Source organism: Lutjanus erythropterus, chromosome 3, assembly GCF_056507025.1.
Source record: "Lutjanus erythropterus isolate fLutEry1 chromosome 3, fLutEry1.hap2, whole genome shotgun sequence".
Lineage (NCBI taxonomy): Eukaryota > Metazoa > Chordata > Actinopteri > Lutjaniformes > Lutjanidae > Lutjanus > Lutjanus erythropterus.
The window spans coordinates 44,787,409-44,806,194 of NC_139319.1; the positions used below are offsets into that span (position 1 = coordinate 44,787,409).

The following is an 18,786-nucleotide window of genomic DNA, read 5'->3' on the forward strand; positions in this document are numbered from 1 at the left end:
TGATAGTAGATGACAATGTTGAAATTACAATTTAACAAAGGGAGTCTGCTTAGTTTCACAGAAACAATAAAACAGCTGTTTCTGGTTAAACAAAACCAAAAAAATCCATCTCCATAGGGATCCTTACCATAATGTTGTCAGACACCCATTATAACAATCTGAGCCTGTCAGTGGCAAAAACACTTTTAGTGGATGTACTTTGATGGTGTGCAGTTGACCTGGAGGGTTTACGTTGCAGCTCAGTTTGGCTTCTGACAGCTGCAATACTTTCCCTCAATAGTGAAACAGTTTTAAAAAAAAAAAAAAATGGTTGTCCCCCATTAGTCACTGGGACACAAAAAGGGAAGATAAGGTTGAGGTTCAGAAACACTGGTTATCCTTTAACCCTAACCAGTTATTTCTGCAAAGCAAAACCAGAACTTTTGTAACTATGGTTTATTACAACTGGTTTTTGATGTTTGGCCATCAGTTCTAACAGTAATACTTACATTGGAAGATACAGACATTGTTTAAGATAGGTTAAATGGATCAAGAAACAAGAGCAGTCACATAATCACACAGCCTGTAAGTAAAACCCCCATGTTAGTTAAAAATGTATTTGGGAAAAAAGGAAATTGAAGCCATGGTACAATGATTACCCAGACTGTCTGATATAAACATCCATCACAGTTTAGAGACCCACCTCTAATTGAAGTTATTGTACATGACTGAGGTGTTTCCTTTCAGTAGGCTTTTTTTACTGCCTGCCTGATCTTCTGACTGATTGTTTTTGTTGTCCTGTTGGACCATTTTTTGATGATGTTACTGAATTCTAGAGTCTGGAGTGGGTTGCACCAACTGGTCTTTACTATGCCTGGTCCTAACTGTTAAGTCGGCCTTAGCTAAGACCAGTCTTGGTCCGTTGCACCAAGCAGACTTAAGCCCAGTCTTAGCAATGTGTATTCATGTAAACATCTGTATACAGCAACATCATTTTTGATATTTTTGGTGAAGACCGTTTTCACAGAAACAAAGTGCAATTCACAGTAGCCTAGAATCGAAATCTCTCGGTCAGCTCCTCATTGTTGTATATGTTCAATGGATTGCTTCTGTACCCAATCACTTTCTCATGTCTAAAAGCCCACTCATTGTACAGTTGATAAATTACGTGTGCCATTGTGTTCCAATTACTATGAACCATTACCATAGAAGCAGCCTAGATTTGCAGCCCCATCCAGATTTGCAGCCTCAACACCTGCTCCTGACTAGGTGTAACATTTATGCCCAGTCTTAGTGAGAAGAAGGCTAGTTGGTCCAAGCCACCAGGCGCAAGTCCTGTTGGTGCAACCTGCCCCTGGAGCTTTTTTTTTTTTAATTTATTTATTTTTGTGAGTTGTATTTGTGCATTACAATAGCTAATAGAACCAATGGCCAATTCTATGGAAAACACCATCCTTCACAAACAAACACAAACACAAACACAAACAAAAATGTGACTTTAACCAAACAATAGCTTTTTTTAGGCTTTTTGTCAAGACATTAATGACAATTATGTTGTAAGGCATAATCTGTCATTGACAAAACATTTGACATTTCAGCTGCCTAAAACAATGGGTAATGCCAGCCAGCAATGGGAAACTGATACATGGATGTTTTGTACAGCCTTCTTTGCTGATAAGAAAAAAGAGCGAGCAGAGAGAAATTATTCGATAAGAGATTTGTAATATATCGATCAAGAGCTTGCTATCAGAATCCAACCTTATCTCTGTGGTTCTATAAAGACATATCAAGTGATTTTGACTCACACATATTACTCAGCCTTCTTATTTCCATGGTTATTCAGCAGGTTGAGCTTAGCCATGTTAGATAATCTAACACTGATAAGTTTGCTGCTAAAAAAAAGATAAGAATTAAAGCTGTGTCTATTTTGTTTATGCTGACAATTAAGAGTTCATACTGTTAACATGCATACCAGCAGGAGAACTGATATGGACCACTGAACTGCTAACAGCCACTGTGTTCATGTAGAAATGCGGTGAACCTGGCGGTGTTAAAGTTGAACGAGCAGGGGCTGCTGGACAAACTGAAAAACAAGTGGTGGTATGACAAAGGAGAATGCGGCAGCGGAGGAGGGGAGAGCAAGGTTAATACACACTCACACACACACACACACACACACACACACACACACACACACACACACAGATACACACTAAACACACAACATTAAGGTAACACTGGTTTAACAGGTGTAAAACAAAATCTAAAGAAGCAGTACAGTTATAACGCCACATGTTAATGCACTATGTAGCAATATTAGCAATGCCAAACTAGCCTTTCACATAAATATATGAAGAAATGAACACTCAAAGATTTTATATATCAATATTATATTTAGCAGTTGCTGAAATGCTGCACCAACAAGTAGTGTTATAGTCTGTGCTGCTTCTTCAACCGATGTGTTGCACCCTGTTTGGTGGAGGTCAGGGTTAGGGCAGGCTTCAGGGGCAAGGCCAGGGTAAGGTGACCTCACACCAGATGGCAGCAACAGTCCAGGGAAAGGGCTGTTGATAAAGAGTTTGTGCAACCAAGCCAAACTCTGATTATCTATGGCTCTGGCCTGGAAGAATACTGATGCTGAAAAAGCAGAAAGGCTTTTCACTGCAGCGCCTCTCATTCTCTGTCTCAGACCAAACAGAGGGACCATGACAACATAGTACTTTTACTAAAAAACTGTTTTGTCTAATTAAGGTAGATGATAGCAGAATGCACGGCCCTCCTGGGGGCTGAAACAGCTTAGCATATGAAGTTCTACATGAAGAAAGATGAAGAGATAACCTAAATATTTGCTCTAAAGCTCTCCTGTAAAATGACTATCATAGATTTTGCCATGGGCTTTAATATTCCTGCATATAACAAACATTAGTGGCCCCTGTCTTGGTTGCTAAGCCAGACTCTGAGAACCGCTGCCCCACTAATAACATAAGATAACATTGATAATGATGTTATTTATGTTATTCCCATTAAAGAGTGCCAGTAAACCTTGCCGTTTTGAAACTGAATGAGCAAGGGACCCTAGACAAGATGAAAAACAAGTGGTGGTACGATAAAGGAGAGTGTGGCTTCAAGGATTCCACCAATAAGGTTAGTTGTATATGTCTGTGGATCAATCAAGCACACTGTCTCTTCACACATGTAACATGCACAGTAATCTTGTTTCTCTGTGTATCAGAAAAGAAAACATATCTGTATTTTAAGATTACAGTCTATGTGTAAAACTGGAAAAAAAACTTGCACAGTATGGTTATTACAGGTTTATTACAGCCTTATATAATGTTAAGGACACCCTTAGGTAATGATGTGACAATAAGTTTAATGCTGATAAGAAGAAATGCGAATGGTGTCCCTTTTTAATCCACTGTGTGTCAGCAGTATGCGTGTATTTGTCTGTGTCTGTGTATGTCAGTCTTTTTTAACACTTCATGTCTGTCTGTCTCAGTTTTCAAGGTATTATCTGTAAAGTAAGACATGGAAATGGAGAATTATTTACACAGATACAAGGCAGGTTTATTTATCATTTACAACAATGTTGTAAAGTGATATTATGTAGTTTGATCTTTCATTGATAGAGGATGAATGAACTAGTCTCACGGCTCTTCAGTCTGGTGGTACTACAGTGGATACTTCTGTATCTCCTGTCAGATGACCGCAGGGTGAACAGACTGTATTCTTTTAATATCTCGCAGCTCTGTGCAGGCACCTTATCTCCCTGATATCACTGATGTGTGGTAGGTGGGTACCAATGGTGTGGGAGGTTTTAATGACCCTACGGTAGAGTATTTATGTCCCGGGCTGTGCATATCCCATATTGTGATGTTTCCAGAGAGGATGTTTTCTATTGCTCCTCTGTAGAAATTGACAAGAACATGACAGAAATGTTGCACAGGAATCTCTATTCTGAGCCTTCTTTACCAGGGTGGAGTTGTGTGTGTCCGTGACAGGTCCTCTGTGACGTTTATTCCCAGGAAGCTGCTCCACTTTAGCTCCACTGACATAGAAAAGGGTGTGCATCTTTGCCTCTTTTCTCTGAAAATCAACCATCAGCTTGTTGGATTTGGTGATGTTGAGCAGTAGGTTGTTTCCTATGCACCACTTTACAAGACTGTTGATTGTTGGAGGAAGTGAGGCCACCAATGTAAACTGTCTGAGGTCTATTTGTAAGGAAATCTGATATCCAGTTGTATCCAGAGTGTGGTACTCAGACACAGAGTGCTCAATTTGCCAACTAGCTTCATCGGGGAGATTGTCTTGAATGCTGGGCTGAAATCAACAAACAGCATTCAGATGTAGGTGTTATTTTCCTCACATGGCCTGTTGCTTTGTTTGCACACGGTGCTTAGTCTGCTGCCCACGTATGAACTGATTGAGGTGTTTCTGTATGCTAACTGCAAACTTCCTGGCACACGCGGCATCCAATTTAAGATCAAATACAATTCATCAACATACTCAGGTGGGTAAGAACAGGCTTGTCTGTCAGCGTATGTTTCATGACTCCCACATAGGATTTTCATATTTCCCTCATACTGCTTTGTTTAAGAACAAATTTCTTGTCATTTCTTAATGTTCATGACTATCCAAAAAGTGGCAGACAGCAATGCGTTACAATGCTGTGAGAAAAGCTCTGTTAGGTTGATCACTGGCTTGAGAACATTCTGCTGTTCTCTACTGGTATATTGGAGCGCTCTGTCAGTTTCAGTCAGACTGTTTACTGACACTTGAATCCAACAGCACAGCTGAAACTGCCCCCCTTTGCTCTATCAGGCAATGAAGCATCAAATAGAATTCCATCAAGTCACATCCTACAGTAGTTTATGCTCTCTGGCCCACAGCTTCTGGTTGTACATGTCCTGGAAAAGAAAGCATTCTCTTTTGTCTGCCTCTGGGGGAGCGCTAAGAGACGACTGCCTCCAGCCCCACACATCCAAAGCGTCAACCTCGATGATAAACTGGAGCTTAGGATCTGACAATGTGAACTAGCATTCAAGGCTCCAGAAAGCCTTATTGGCTTAAGGGTTCCAGAGGATCCTGGTTCCTAGGAACATGAGAGCATGAAAAGGGCCTGCCCAACCATCTGTAAAAGTTACCAAATCCCAGAAATCTCTGTAATTGCTTATGATCAGGTTGAACAGGCCAGTCATGACTGCATTAGCCTTGGCAGGAGCCATCTGGATGCTTCATGATCAGACGATGAATCCCAGGAAAAGGGCTGCCTGTTAAAATCACATTTCTCTGCTTTGATATACAGTTGATTCTCCAACAGCTACTGAAGAACCTGCCAGACATGCTGCTCATGTTCCTTCTTGGTGAAAATGACAGTGTTGTCCAGGTACACAAAGCCAAAGAGATTTAACATGTTCGGGAGAATAAGGTGTTCAGAGTCAATAGATGGGTGTGTCCCAGGTGCCTGGGTTCCTGCAATCCCCCAGGGGGCTCTGTGGCCCCTTCATTGGAAATCCCCACAGAGCCATAAAGCAAAACAGGCTGGAATGGCAGGGAAGACTGCCTCCAGTGGCCAGATGGTCTGCTCATGGAATGGTTGCTTTCATTTCTCCTCTCATGAATTGTCGGTTTTATTCATGGAGTGGTATGACAGTTGGTGTGTTAGTTAGTGGGGCTAACTAATTTTTAATGTCATCGGGCTGTGCAAGAAGGTATCAGACAAGGAGCTGTTGTTACTGGCATGTGGAAACGAATGGTATGGTCACCCACAGCTGTTTCCTTGTCAGAGCACAAGCAGTCCATGGGTTCCCTCTCTGCTTGCTGTGGTGAAAAACTGTGGTAAGAAAACGACAAATGATTGGTGATTGCTTGTCTCATTTAGCTGTAGCCCACTCTCATGCTGTCCCTCAAACGTGTGTCATCATGAAAGCCACCTGGGATCGTGTAGTTGGACAGAAGTTGAAGCTTGAAGGTTAAGAGAGCAGAGAGCCATTAAGAAGTAACAGAGTGACCGTCATCCATCGTGATCTTCGGCGCTTGTGGTTCAACGTTGGCTGACTAACTGGTGCTGCAGTGGATGGTGGTGCAAGTGCAGCAGAAAAATGAACACTTGAACATACTGTACGTTGGTGTGTAAAGAGCTACTTAAAATGACAGAAGCCGTCTTTGGGAGACATTTATTTGACATGGTGTTGTAGTTTGGCCCATGTCCCATCTATTAACACTGGGGAGGCAGGATTTAGGACCTGTACTGAAGCCAGTCACCAGGGAACAAATGAGATGTTCTGACTCTGGTGATGTCCATTTCTACATATGTCAATATCTAAATCAGGTCTCAACCCTCTTAATTGGGTTTGACATCACTCAGAAAAAAAGGGACTATTAAGCAGTAACACCTCTAATATTACTGTATCATTATACTGTTACATATACGATAAATATTTTTGTTTATTTTATTTTTTAATAGCATTTTTATCTAGTGGGCTTAAAGTTGACATAAAAAAAGACCACAATCACCATCAAAACTTCCTTACCTGCAATTAATTCTTTTTGTACCCTGATCTAGACAAAAATGACCACGAAAATATTTGAATGTTTGGCTGTATTACAGAGCAGTTCTGTTAGCTAAAAATAAATACAGAATATAGTGAGGGGATAGTGAGGGGTTATGTCAGGAAAAACTGTGAACATGGCTAAAATGATGAAGCGTGTAATAAAACATGAAAGTAAAGGGTTAACAGCTGAACCATGGAAAAAAGGTATTGAATAAAATACTCCGTTAGTGTCAGTGTCACTTTAGGTACTGGTATGGTAATGATACCCAGCCCTAGTGGACTGTATATAGATTTATTTCATATAGTTGTTTTTTTTTTGTTTTTTTTTGTTTTTTTATTTTATTTCACATGCATAGAATTAAGTATGGTGTCTTTTAACCATAAACTTACTAATGTTCCCATTCAGCCCACTTTACCATGTTCCGGTGGGGATTTTCTCCCTTTTGGCCTTTGAACAATTTTTCTCACTAAGTTTGATCTCACTTGATGATTCAACTCCATATTTATACAATTAATACACATATTTAAATAATAGTAATACTGCATAGGTCTAATGTTTTCAAACTATAAGCCTAAATGCAATTAACATTGAAAAATAAATTAAAGTTGTTGTTTAATTGTAAATCCCAAAATTCACACAAGAGATAATGCTCCAATGGACATTTATTACTGTTTCACCATATGACACCCTATGTTTTGGGTGCAGTCCCTTCTTCAGACACGTCCAGCACCTAGTATGTATCATGTTTGGATGTGTATATTTTTGTTAGTTTTGGGCAAATCCTAAAATTGACTTATTTACTATCCTTATAAATAAACGTTCAAGCTGCAAACTGTTTTTCTTCAGTCAGTTTTCACTAAAAAAACATTTGCACTTCACTTATTTTACACATATTATTGACAAAAAGATAGAGCAAGCAGCACTGACAAGGGCAGTTGTGCACATCACATCTAGAAAATATGGATTTAAATTGCATGTATTTCTGATAACATTCATTGTAGCATTAGAAATGCTAGTGGATATTTATCAGTTTGAGCCCCCTGGCCTTCCTGTGATTAAAACACTGATTTAGTTGTGTCAGCAGCCATTTAGTTGAAGGGAGCAAAAGCCACTAATAAGCGGATGGTGTAAGCACAGAAGTGGAAACCCTCAGTCAACCACACTGATTGATTGGAATTGACTAGAATTGCTTGTAGAGGTGGTGATGGTGGCGGAGTGCTGAGGATAAAACAGTGTCACATCCTGAAGAAAGAAGCTGCTCTTCACTCTGGTGGCACAGCAGTGGATACTTCTGTATATCCTGTCAGTTGACAGCAGGCTGAACAGACTGTGGCTGGGGTGAGTATTGCGCTTTAGTATCCACTGGGCTCTGCACAAACACCTTTTCTCCCCAGTATCACTGATGCTCGGTAGATGGCTACCAATGGTGTCTTCCTGTCCTGGTCCATGCACATCCCATGCCAGTTTGTGATGTTTCTAGCCAGGATGCTCTCAATTGCTCCTCTGTCGAAGTTGACATGCCAGGAGAATTCTGCCTTTTTAAGTTTCCTTAAATACAGCTGTTTGAATCTTCTTTGCCAGGGTCAAGGTGTGTGATCAGCTCCTTGAGTTTGCTGACGTTGAGCAGTAGGTTGTTTTCTGTGCACCACTCTGCAGGAGTGATTTTCTCTCAATATGAAGTCTCATTGTTGTTTGAAATCCGGATGATAATGGTGAAGTCATCTGTGAATGTCACAGTAGAGTTTTCTCCATGTTGGGGCTGCAGTCATGGGTGTACAGTGTGAACAGGAGAGGGGTGAGCACACAGCCCTGAGGTTCTCTGCTGTTGAGCACTGGAGTGGAGGAGGTGAGCCCACCAGTCTGAACTGTCTGGGGTCTGTTTGTGAAGAAGTCCAATATCCAGAGTGTGGTACTCAGGCCCGGAGCGCTCAGTTTGCCCATCAGCTTCATGGGGGAGATTGTGTAGAATGCTGACCTGAAATCAATAATATGTTGATGTTAACGTAGGCTGCAGACTACGTGACTGGCTCCTGAGCACAGGGATGCATTAAAAGCCAGTCGCATACATGGCTTTAACAACGCTTATGCCTGCACTCGATGGCTACTGTGCAACAACAGTCATGCTGGCTGTGTTGAACCAGACCAGGAGGAGCTTTCAACTTAAACCTTAAGCTAGATTGTGCAGTGAAGCATTGCTTGTCAGTCTCAAGTTAAAGTTGAATATTAAACAACAATTTGCATAGTCTCTGTCATTTATAATGACATACTGCTTAGTTTTGTGACATCACTAAAATGAAGTCAGACTAGCCAAGAAACATGAGCAGTCAGATGATAGGACATGTAAATGTAATACCCAAATTTCGTAAGCAACTTCCTGCTTCACTTTATAAGAGATTATCACTGACATTACAGGTGTGCTCGCTTTTAGTGTCACCTCCAAATAAAATAGTTAAGATAATCTGGAGAAACTGTTGGCTTGTTTTGCAACCTATGTCTGACTATTCATGTCTTTTGTCCTTTAGAACCTACTTTTAGTGATGCAGCTGCATTTCAGGATTTTATCAATTAGTTGATTTGTTGACTACAGTGTCATCTGAACTCATAGAAATGGTGGCAGAGAACACCGCTTTGAATGGTTCTTGAGTAATAAACTTTTTTCACCATGGTCAGTATTTGAAAACACACATATGAAAACAGTACACACAAAGTTACACACTGATTTAAACACAAACTGACTGAGGGCAAGAATGTATTAAATGTGTTTAAATGTGTGAAGGTTAGGTTTAGTCTAGTTGTCTGTGACTCTGTGCTGTCCTATCTAAAGCTCACATATGTGCTGTATTTTCTTCATTTAACTCACCATAAATTAGTTAAGTGGAGAAAATGAATTGGTTCTCTGTTTGTGTGTCAGTCATTAAAGTTTCCTGTTAACATGAACACCCCACTAACACTTTTCCCCGGGTGCCTGCGCTCTTTTGTCCCCCTATGTGTGTGTGTGTCCTAGGAGAAGACCAGCGCTCTGTCTCTTAGTAACGTAGCAGGAGTCTTCTACATCCTGGTTGGAGGTCTGGGTCTGGCCATGATGGTAGCGCTGGTAGAGTTCTGCTACAAGAGCCGTGCTGAGGCCAAAAAAATGAAGGTGCGTTATCTTTTCAGATACAGTTTTTAATTTTAATTCTCTTTCTTTAGTTTAATACATGAAGGATTCTAATTAAATTTTAATCTGCATTCGTGTGATGAGGAAATCTACAAGACAAATGACCAAAAGCCTTCCAGTCAGAAAATCCAAAACCTGTGTGCTTAGTGTGATGTTCATTGTAGTATAATTCAGTTTAATGTAATAAATAATATTCCAGTGTTTTACTATCTGTGCAGTAAGGTAACAGCACATAGAGTGCATGTTTTCACTGTGTGTCTGCTTCAGAGCTTTTACAAACTATGAGAGATGATGTGTCACAAAATCACCACAACTCACAGCCCCCATTCTGAGCTTCCAATCACATCTCATGGTCTTCAACAAATGGAACTCAGTCAATACAGTCATAGGTGTGGTGCTATATCGGGTGTAAATGATGGTTTCTGGTGTCAAATGTGAATGTCCTCCTTGATCTTCTCCTGATCGATGCCTTTTGACCCCTTTCCTAGTTGATGCTGTGAGCGGGTTTGATCTGGTGTTCACACGTAGCCAATGTTGCCTGTTTTGTCGTGGTCGTTCAGTTTCTTGTTTAGCATCTTTACTGTGCTGTTTCAGTGTTATAATGTTCTCCACAACTGCAATGTCATCATCATACATCTCTCCGGTCTGGTGTTCTTGTGTACCAGTGTTACCAGAAATGTGGGAAGACAGGTCAGGGGTATGACATGCAACAAAGGTCCCTGGCTAGAATCAAACTAGTATTAATGTGACATGCACTGCAACCATTCAGCTACCAAGGCGCTCCAATATCTAATAATATCTAAGGATTGTGCCAGGCTAACATGAAATATTAATACATTCATATTAAGAAAACAAGATACAATACATGTGTACTGTACTGTACAGTCATATCACATCCATACATCTTAGGCTGGCTTCACACAGTGATACTTTGTCACTGTAGTTGGTTGAAACTCAGTTGAAGCTAAGCAGCAATTAAGCTGCATGGTGTAAAGCTCCCTGCAACACACTGGAAACTTGTCTGAAACTCTGACGCAACAGTTGCGAAACCCTCAACCAGTCAAAACGCTGATAACTTGTCGGATGATGACATCAAGCTATGATGCTGTATTGTTTCAGCTGATATTAGCTGATTGATTTCAACTCATCAACAGCTTATCACTGAAATTAACAAAGTAATAAAACAGAAGATTGTCTTTTGGATGCATCATCATTCATGTCTAAAAGGGAACCTCAGATTTACAAAGCTCTAGCAAGATGCTTTTTCCTCAGGCTGTAGTCTCTTAGCCATAAAAATACTTTATTTTTATGACTTATTTATCCATCTATTAATAGAATTGTTTTGTGAGTAGCATAAAGGGAATACAACTAGCATATTCTTATGTTCTGAAATGGTAAATAAATGAACGTTGTACCTTGTAAAATAGCCAAGTACAACAGCACAATTTGTCACAGTAGTATCTCACTTTGCAAATGTCTACACCAGTCGGCTACATTTATTTCTGTTATTATATATGTTCTTTTTTTCATTTTGTAGACATATAGCCTACTGTTGATTGAGCTGGTCTTTATGTACTGTCTTAAAGAAAAATAAAGTGGTAGAGTACATATAAGAACATTAAAATCATTCAGATACCAGATATACCTCTATATGCTCCCAGAGCAGCTTCTAAATATTCTTGTCTTACTAGCTGCAGTAACTTGTTAGATCCCACCGCATCTGCATTTGTTCTGTGGAGGTTTGAAGAGGAGGATGTAGGCTGGTGCAGAATCAAAGTGGGTTGACAGTGATGCATCTCATTCTGGCTTGCTATCTCAGGTCTAAGCTGAGTTAGCTTAGCTCTAATTCCAGCTCTCCTCCACGATCATGGTCTGGCTGATCCAGGTGGGTGACCCATCTCAAAGCTGCACTAATTGATTCTGCTGTGCTTCATTTTCCCATGTTAATGAGTCTATTTCTGTCATCTATCATGTAGATATACCTGCCGTATTTCATCATCTGACCAATGTTTGCTCAGATGTTAGCTAGCTTTAGCCTCAGTCTTTTAGCATCAACATTAGATGTGTAGGATACCTCAGTTGCTGTTTGTAAATGCATCATTCAGAGAGCACTAGTGTTCTAGCGAGCTAGGGAGGGAATAAAGAGACAAGAGCAAGCAAGAACAAAGCAGTGAATCAGAAAGGTCAAATGTTATTTCCTGATTGTTTCATGACAGTTGCGTTCTCTGTGAACACAGCCAAAGCACATCATCCTGTTGCATGTGTGTGTACCTTAAACAACCACACGTATGGCAGCTCTTCACCCAATAGAGGGGAAAGACAGAGACGGTGATGTAACCACCTGGTCGTTAGGTTTTTATAGGCCGACCTTACAACCTGTGCACTGTTATTGGCTGGGGGCTACGTACCACTGCCCAAATGCTGATACCTAGAAACATCCCCAACTACAGAAAAATATTGAGAAAATAAGATAGTACAGGTAGAGGGCAGGGTCTCTGCAGTTACAGACACCACCACAGTGTGTCACAAGTGATGATTGAGAGGAATTATTTTTATGACCTCTCAATATCCCCCAAGATCATAGTTTGTCTAATTTTGCTCCACCACACTCACACAAAACCTAGTTACGATGGTCTCTAGTGATTGACGAGGGAAAATCAAATACCCTTCCACCACGGAAATTGGTCAGCGCTACTGTAGACTGAGGATGGAAACAGAGTGTAACAAGTTGACAGTTATGTTCGATATTAGGCAGTGTGGGAGAAAGAAGCTGTGTCAAGATGTTTGGGGTATTTCTGTACTTAGGGATCTCACTTCTTTGTCCCTGTTCCCTCACAGCTATCACAGGAAAATGGTGGTGCAGTTTAAATGTAATGGTATGGAGAAAACATTGTCTCATAAAGAGCTGAGGCAGTCTGTGCTTTTAAACTCATCTTACTTTAGTTTTACTTTCTAAAGGAAGGCAAACATCCCCACACTATGACTATTTTTTTTTTCAGTTAATCAATATAATCCGTTGTGAGCTGAATTTAGTTTTAGGCTCACTCTGCAGTGAGAGTTTCAATAACAGATTTTTGTGTCCATTCAGAGGCAACGTCACCTTTCAAGTTGCTATAGTGAACTTGTTAGCAAACAGATTCTTATTTACACATTCATGAGTTAGGTAGCAACATTAGGGTTTATTTGGAGTCATGTTTCTGCCCACCTGGTCAGTGTTAGTCCAGTAGTCCTCCTCTTTTGGCTCTGTTTTTGGTCTCCACCAACTCCTGATGTAAATATCTGGGTCTTATGCTTCTACGTGCACTAGTAGTACCATATGTTCCCCAGCTAGGTGTTAATGGTTTCTGTCTGCTGTTTGGTGCTGAGAAGGACTGGGAGGTATCTTTTTTTTTTTTTTAGAGCTCTTCGTCTGCTGTGGGCGGAAAGTGATTTTAACCAAAACTATCAGGAAGCTGCAAGCCAAGAGCTGAACAATCAGCTGAAAGACACATTGAAGCTCCATAAAAGCTCAGGAGAGCCACAGATTCAGCTGATAATTCTCTGTAGGTTCATCACTGTGAGTGATAACCACATCATCTGTATCATTTCCACAGTCATTTCATACATTGTTATTAGAAAAACATAAATACTGTTTTTAAGATCATATACATAATTCTTGTCATTTGGCTGTTTAAAGGGCTGACAAACCACACCCAAACCATTCTTGGCCAAAAACTTGTCCTTGTGATCTAAGACTGGGCACCATTGTTGCATGTCATTCCCTTCTAGCTGCCTCTGTGTTTCTAAATTGTTAACTATCCAGTAAAAGAAAAGCAAAACACAAACTACTTAACTTATTCAGTACTCAAGCTCACATGTGACAGCATGTCAGAACCATTGTGCTCAGCAGAGTGATCTCTTGCATAGTTCCAGTTCATTTCCCAAATACTGATCTTTGATCTGAGATGCCAGGTGAACTTACAGTCAGTCCCTCCAGGATTATATATATATATATATATATATATATATATATATATATATATATATATATATATATATATATATATATATGAGTGTTCTAACTACCCATACCAAAAGTGTTCAGAATTTAAAAAAAATATAAACATCTGCTTAATGTGTAAATGAAGAAGTGCAGCTGAGTGATATTCCACAAAGACGTCAAATGTTTTTGGAGCATAAACTCAAAAACAGCACAAAATTATGAAATAACAATTATACATATGTGTACATACATATATGTACATATAAAATAACAATTATACATATGTTTACATATATATGTATACATATATATGTAAACATATGTATAATTGTTATTTTATAATTTTGTGCTGTTTTTGAGTTTATGCTCCAAAGACATTTGACGTCTTTGTGGAATATCACTCAGCTGCACTTCTTCATATATATGTATATATATATATATATATATATAATATATATATATATATATATATATATATATATATATATAGATATAGATAGATAGATAGATAGATAGATAGATAGATATAATTAACAAAAATAACAACAAATGTTCTTTTCAGAACCCATGACAAAACTAAAAAACATATGAATGTTAAAAAGTAGTTCATAATCAAACAAAGCACTGAGTCGGTTCATTGAGACGCACATTTACGACATTTGTGTCGGGGACTGCTATGATTGGTGGAACTCACAGGAAGCTATGATGATTGGTCAAATTTGCAGAAAAGTAGTGGAGTTGCACAGGGATTGGTTGAATTTGCGTGAATTGTAGCGATCGCAACGTTGCAACTTCCTGGAGGGACTGCACAATGTAACAATTAATCACATTTTCATGGTGGAAGATTTTGTGTGCCCCAGTAATGTTGGGAGCTGCGTTGCTGGGGGCAAATAGCCACTGGCAGGGTCTCCTGTGGCAACCTTGCACAGAATATGTGGACTGGACTGGAGATCACTGGCCTGTGCTCATGGTGCCCAGTCAGGCTCGAGTCAAAGAACCTCCATGGGACCTCTCCCATTTGTGAGTCAGCCACATAGAGAGCTAAACATAGGGGTCTGTTGTGTTGCTAATTGTGTGGCACGTAAATGTGTTTACAGCTGGCTGCAAAAGCTGGTTCCTGTGATGTGGAATCTGAAAAGCAATAATTTATCATTTTCTCATTCATCTTTGTCTTTGTCTGTCTTCTTATTCCTTTTTCTGCTTATTCTTATTCATAATTATTCTGGCTGTTTGGCAGGCAAACCAGAGGCTGATATTTTCATGGGCATAATCTACAGAAAGAAAACGACACTAATTAAATATAGGAAATATATATTTATTTCCTTTGTATTTTATTGAAATTGAGGTATGTCTATCTTACATAATGTTTTGTTTTTCTGGGGGGGGTGGGGGTGCTTGGTGGACATACTTTAAATAAAGCATCTCTCTCTGTATTGTAATGCAAACTCAGATTGCTTTTGTAGTGAGCTACTGTTGTTGCTATCACTACTCAAACTATTGTTGTCACTTAAATCAGTAGTAGCTTAAGAGTCATCGTTGTTCCATAATCACAGTCAGTATGGCAATAACAATGACTTTATTTTTGTTGTAAAGGTGGCAGCCAACACCTTGTCGTCCCCCCAGCACACAGGAAACTACACACACACTCTGTCTTCTCCTCAACATGCCCCAAACTTCAACCTGCTGTCCCCCAGCCACCAGCCAAACTACGCCACCTATAAAGAGGGCTACAACGTTTACGGCATTGAGAGCGTCAAGATCTAACACGGGTAGGAGAGCGATGATTGATGGCTAAAAACTTTCCTCACCTCACAGTCATAGACATTGTTTAGACAATTAACTTTCAATTGGCATCAATTCATTACCATCAAACAACAGCTGCATTCAGATTGTGGTGCCATATGGTAGCCTCAATGGCAAACTGCATTTTCATTGGACCTCAATAATTGAAACATTGTATGTGTGGAAAACATTATGCTTCACACTTTACCCGTTTTTAATCACCACCAGTGCTCTGTATTTTGTCTCCAAGAAATAAAAGCATTTACTCGCCATTTCAGTAAACATCTGCAAGGGAATTAAAAAGAAGAAAGGGACATTACATCAGTATGCTGGAAACTTTAGCTTCAGTTCTATTGAAGCTTATGGGAGATGCAATGTCAAACATGCTATTTGAGACCAACAGCAAATCAAATCAATCAGTTTATTATTCTCTTAAGTGTTCTTTCTTGTAGGTATGTTGGATTTTAGTGTGCTTCATCTATGGCCTTCAGTAGAGCTGGAACCAAGCAGAGCATAGAATGTTCTATAGTTCCTCCTTTTTCTTTCCTTGAACATAACCAGGCAGTGTTTGCTTTCAAACATGCTTATTTAACAGATATTGAAAAATGGCAAATCCCAAGAGGAGATCATTAGTGTATGAAAACAGTATTTCTATTTAAAAGAGAAACTGACAGCAACTATGACATGATTCATATGTCATTCACCTTGAATAAGTGGTGTAAAAATAGATATTATTGCTTTTATTTTCAGCTATAATCAGCTGGTAAACAAGCAGCTCTTTCTTTGAAAACCTGCTTTTAGTTCAAATTCTGAAAAAAAAAAGTTAAACTTAAGAAAGGAAGACCCAGCAACAATTCAGTTTACCATTGCAATAACCTTTAAGGCAAAGCACCAAGTGAATAAAATGAGACAGTCTAGTCATGTTTTCCTTTTTCTCCAATGAAAGCTGTGATAGCCTTTTCTTGTACAAAGACAACAAATTGATGCTTGAGCTCCAAGTGGCTGCTTTGTTTTACAATTGATTAATCGTGGTACTTTTGACGTTTGCTTATTAAAATCATCACAGCAATGAGATAAATGTTGCCATTGAGGCTGGCCGGCACTGCTGAGTGCAGCAGTTGTTCATGATAAAAAAAATAGTAACATGGAGACCATAATAGAGTTGAAATTAACACTCGATACAAGGTATCTGGTCAAAACTGTATGTGGCTGTGATACTCCTTTGCTCACTCAGTACCGAACATCTTCCTCACCTCGCTGTCCCTTTTTTCCTCACCACTCCTTTGTCCTCCTGTCCTCCTCTCCTCCTTTCCTGTCTTTCCTCTCCTTTTATCCTCTATCCCCCTTGTCCTCTTACCCACCTCCATGTTTCCTTTTACACTTTGTTCCTACCCTGATCCTCGGTCATCTCCCTGTTTCTCCTTCTCCTTTTTACTTTCTAGCCAATCATCCTCTTTAATTGACTGACTCATTGGCCACTCACTCTCATCTGTCTTAATGTTTTGAATCAGGCAGCACCATGATTTCATTTTAAAAATTGGATGGTTTGGACTGGTTGCATCATTATGGACACCTTAGTATAACAAATGTAAGTGTAATATCACTGTATTAGTGGTGAATATTACTGTTCCCTTTCAGAGGATTTACTCGGTACAATGCATAGAGTATGGAATATCAGTTCTTACACCCCGTTCTTTGTGAAGAACAGCTGACCCTTTAGAGTTAGCTAATATTTCATTATCTTAGACAGGACCTGGTGCGGAATGGGCTTTAATGTTCCAGTTTGCAGTAGCGACAACAGCCTGATGTGGTTTTTGTTGGCTACCTGTTTGTTTTCAGGCACCACTATTTCAAATGAAATCTTAATTGCTTAATCTCTGATCGGCAAGTTCACTTTTACACTAGCAGAGCTATCCTGAATAAGTGTTGTGAATAAGTTTCAATCAGCTACCCCATGAGTGTGGTTTTTCTTTGCAGGAGAAGTACCAGCAAGCCTGTCTTGTCTGCTTGGGGATCATCACCCCCAGGAGACGATTGGTCTAGTGTATCCAGCCTGGACCCTGAAATAGTGGGTTGCATTGGTGGAAGCGTAGAGTGTTTATCTGAGTTTGGTGCAGGTTAGTTAGGTTGATCCTATGGAATATGTGAGTTCCAGTTAGAGCCCTCTGAGAGTATTAGCCAGTAGCACTTGGAGCTTGATTGTCATGATGACTATGATGTGCTGGACATGCTGCATTATTGGGTAGCCAAGAAACTGGCACTAGAGTGTACCTCTCCTGTGCTGACTGTGTCCCTGCTTTTGTTCCCAGACTTTAGTCTTAAAAGTTGACTTCTGGCATGGAATAAACAGCTACCATGTCTTTATGACCAGCTAGGACCAGTATTTCGATTTAGTTGGAGCTGAAAAAGTTGATTTGGTCAATCTGCCAGCTACTAAATATTTTTTGGCTTCACTGGAACTCTAGTCAGCTAGAGAAAATTCACCAGGGTCAAACAGGCTCTCTTCAGCCCTTTGCACTGTACCCATGATACAAACACAGACTCAGGATTTCTGCAGTCTTGGGACTTGACATCGGTGCTTGAGGCCATATGTTATTTATTTCATACAAGACTGCACTTCTCCTTGTTTTGTCTTTCACAAAGAGAGTGGGTGATCTCCATGCTTTGTGTGTGTGTCCTTCTGGCACCCAGTTAATTTTAAATAATTTCAAGTTCAGATTACATCCAATATACCCTAAGTACCTGTGGTTACTGTATCTGTGCAGTTTCTCAGCTTTTGCCTGCATCCTTTTAAATCTGAGGAGCAGAGGTTGTTGCATACCTTACCTCGTATGTCTGCGCGGGGTCTTTTATTTTGACATTTAACCATATTTGCCCTGCCTTTTCTGTGTCTGACTTCTTGCCCATTGGCTTTGCTCTGTGCTAACTGACGCAGCATCCATAAAAAATAGACTCAGCGCGTATATGAAGCAGAGCGGAGTGAAGAGCTGCTTCTGGGATGTGCTGAGGCGCTGCTGGTAGATTCACAAGCATTGTGTGGAATGGCTGTGATCAGCTCTGGCTGATGTGGCGCTGATGTGGTGCAGCCACGCCTGGTGGAATTACAGAGACTGCACTCAAAGTGTGCTTTCATGCCCTGTCTAAACAGTGGCTTTCCTATCTTGTACCGGCAACCGTCTTCCATTGCCTCATGGTTTTAGATTAGAAGTACATATTTCTGCAATTAGTGTTGCCTCACTAAGTAAGTTCTATATATGTCCTTCAGGAATACCCAGGAATTTACTAATTTGGGATCAATAAGGACCATCCATCTTTGTATCTATCTAGTTCC

General features: G+C 39.9%; 1 protein-coding gene across 2 annotated transcripts in view; it reads left to right on the top strand.

Moving 5' to 3' along the window:
• The window catches only part of LOC146330838 (glutamate receptor 2-like), a 98,175-nt gene that overhangs the window by 71,759 nt on the left and 7,630 nt on the right, over nt 1-18,786 (top strand). The window contains exons 17-19 of one of the 2 annotated variants that reach the window (XM_084747709.1): nt 2,008-2,122; nt 9,539-9,673; nt 15,267-15,442. In XM_084747709.1, coding sequence (XP_084603835.1) covers nt 2,008-2,122; nt 9,539-9,673; nt 15,267-15,437 — 421 coding nt within the window. In that variant the 3' untranslated portion in view covers nt 15,438-15,442. The remainder of the gene's footprint in view (nt 1-2,007; nt 2,123-9,538; nt 9,674-15,266; nt 15,443-18,786) is intronic. The other variant, XM_084747717.1, reaches the window with a different exon arrangement.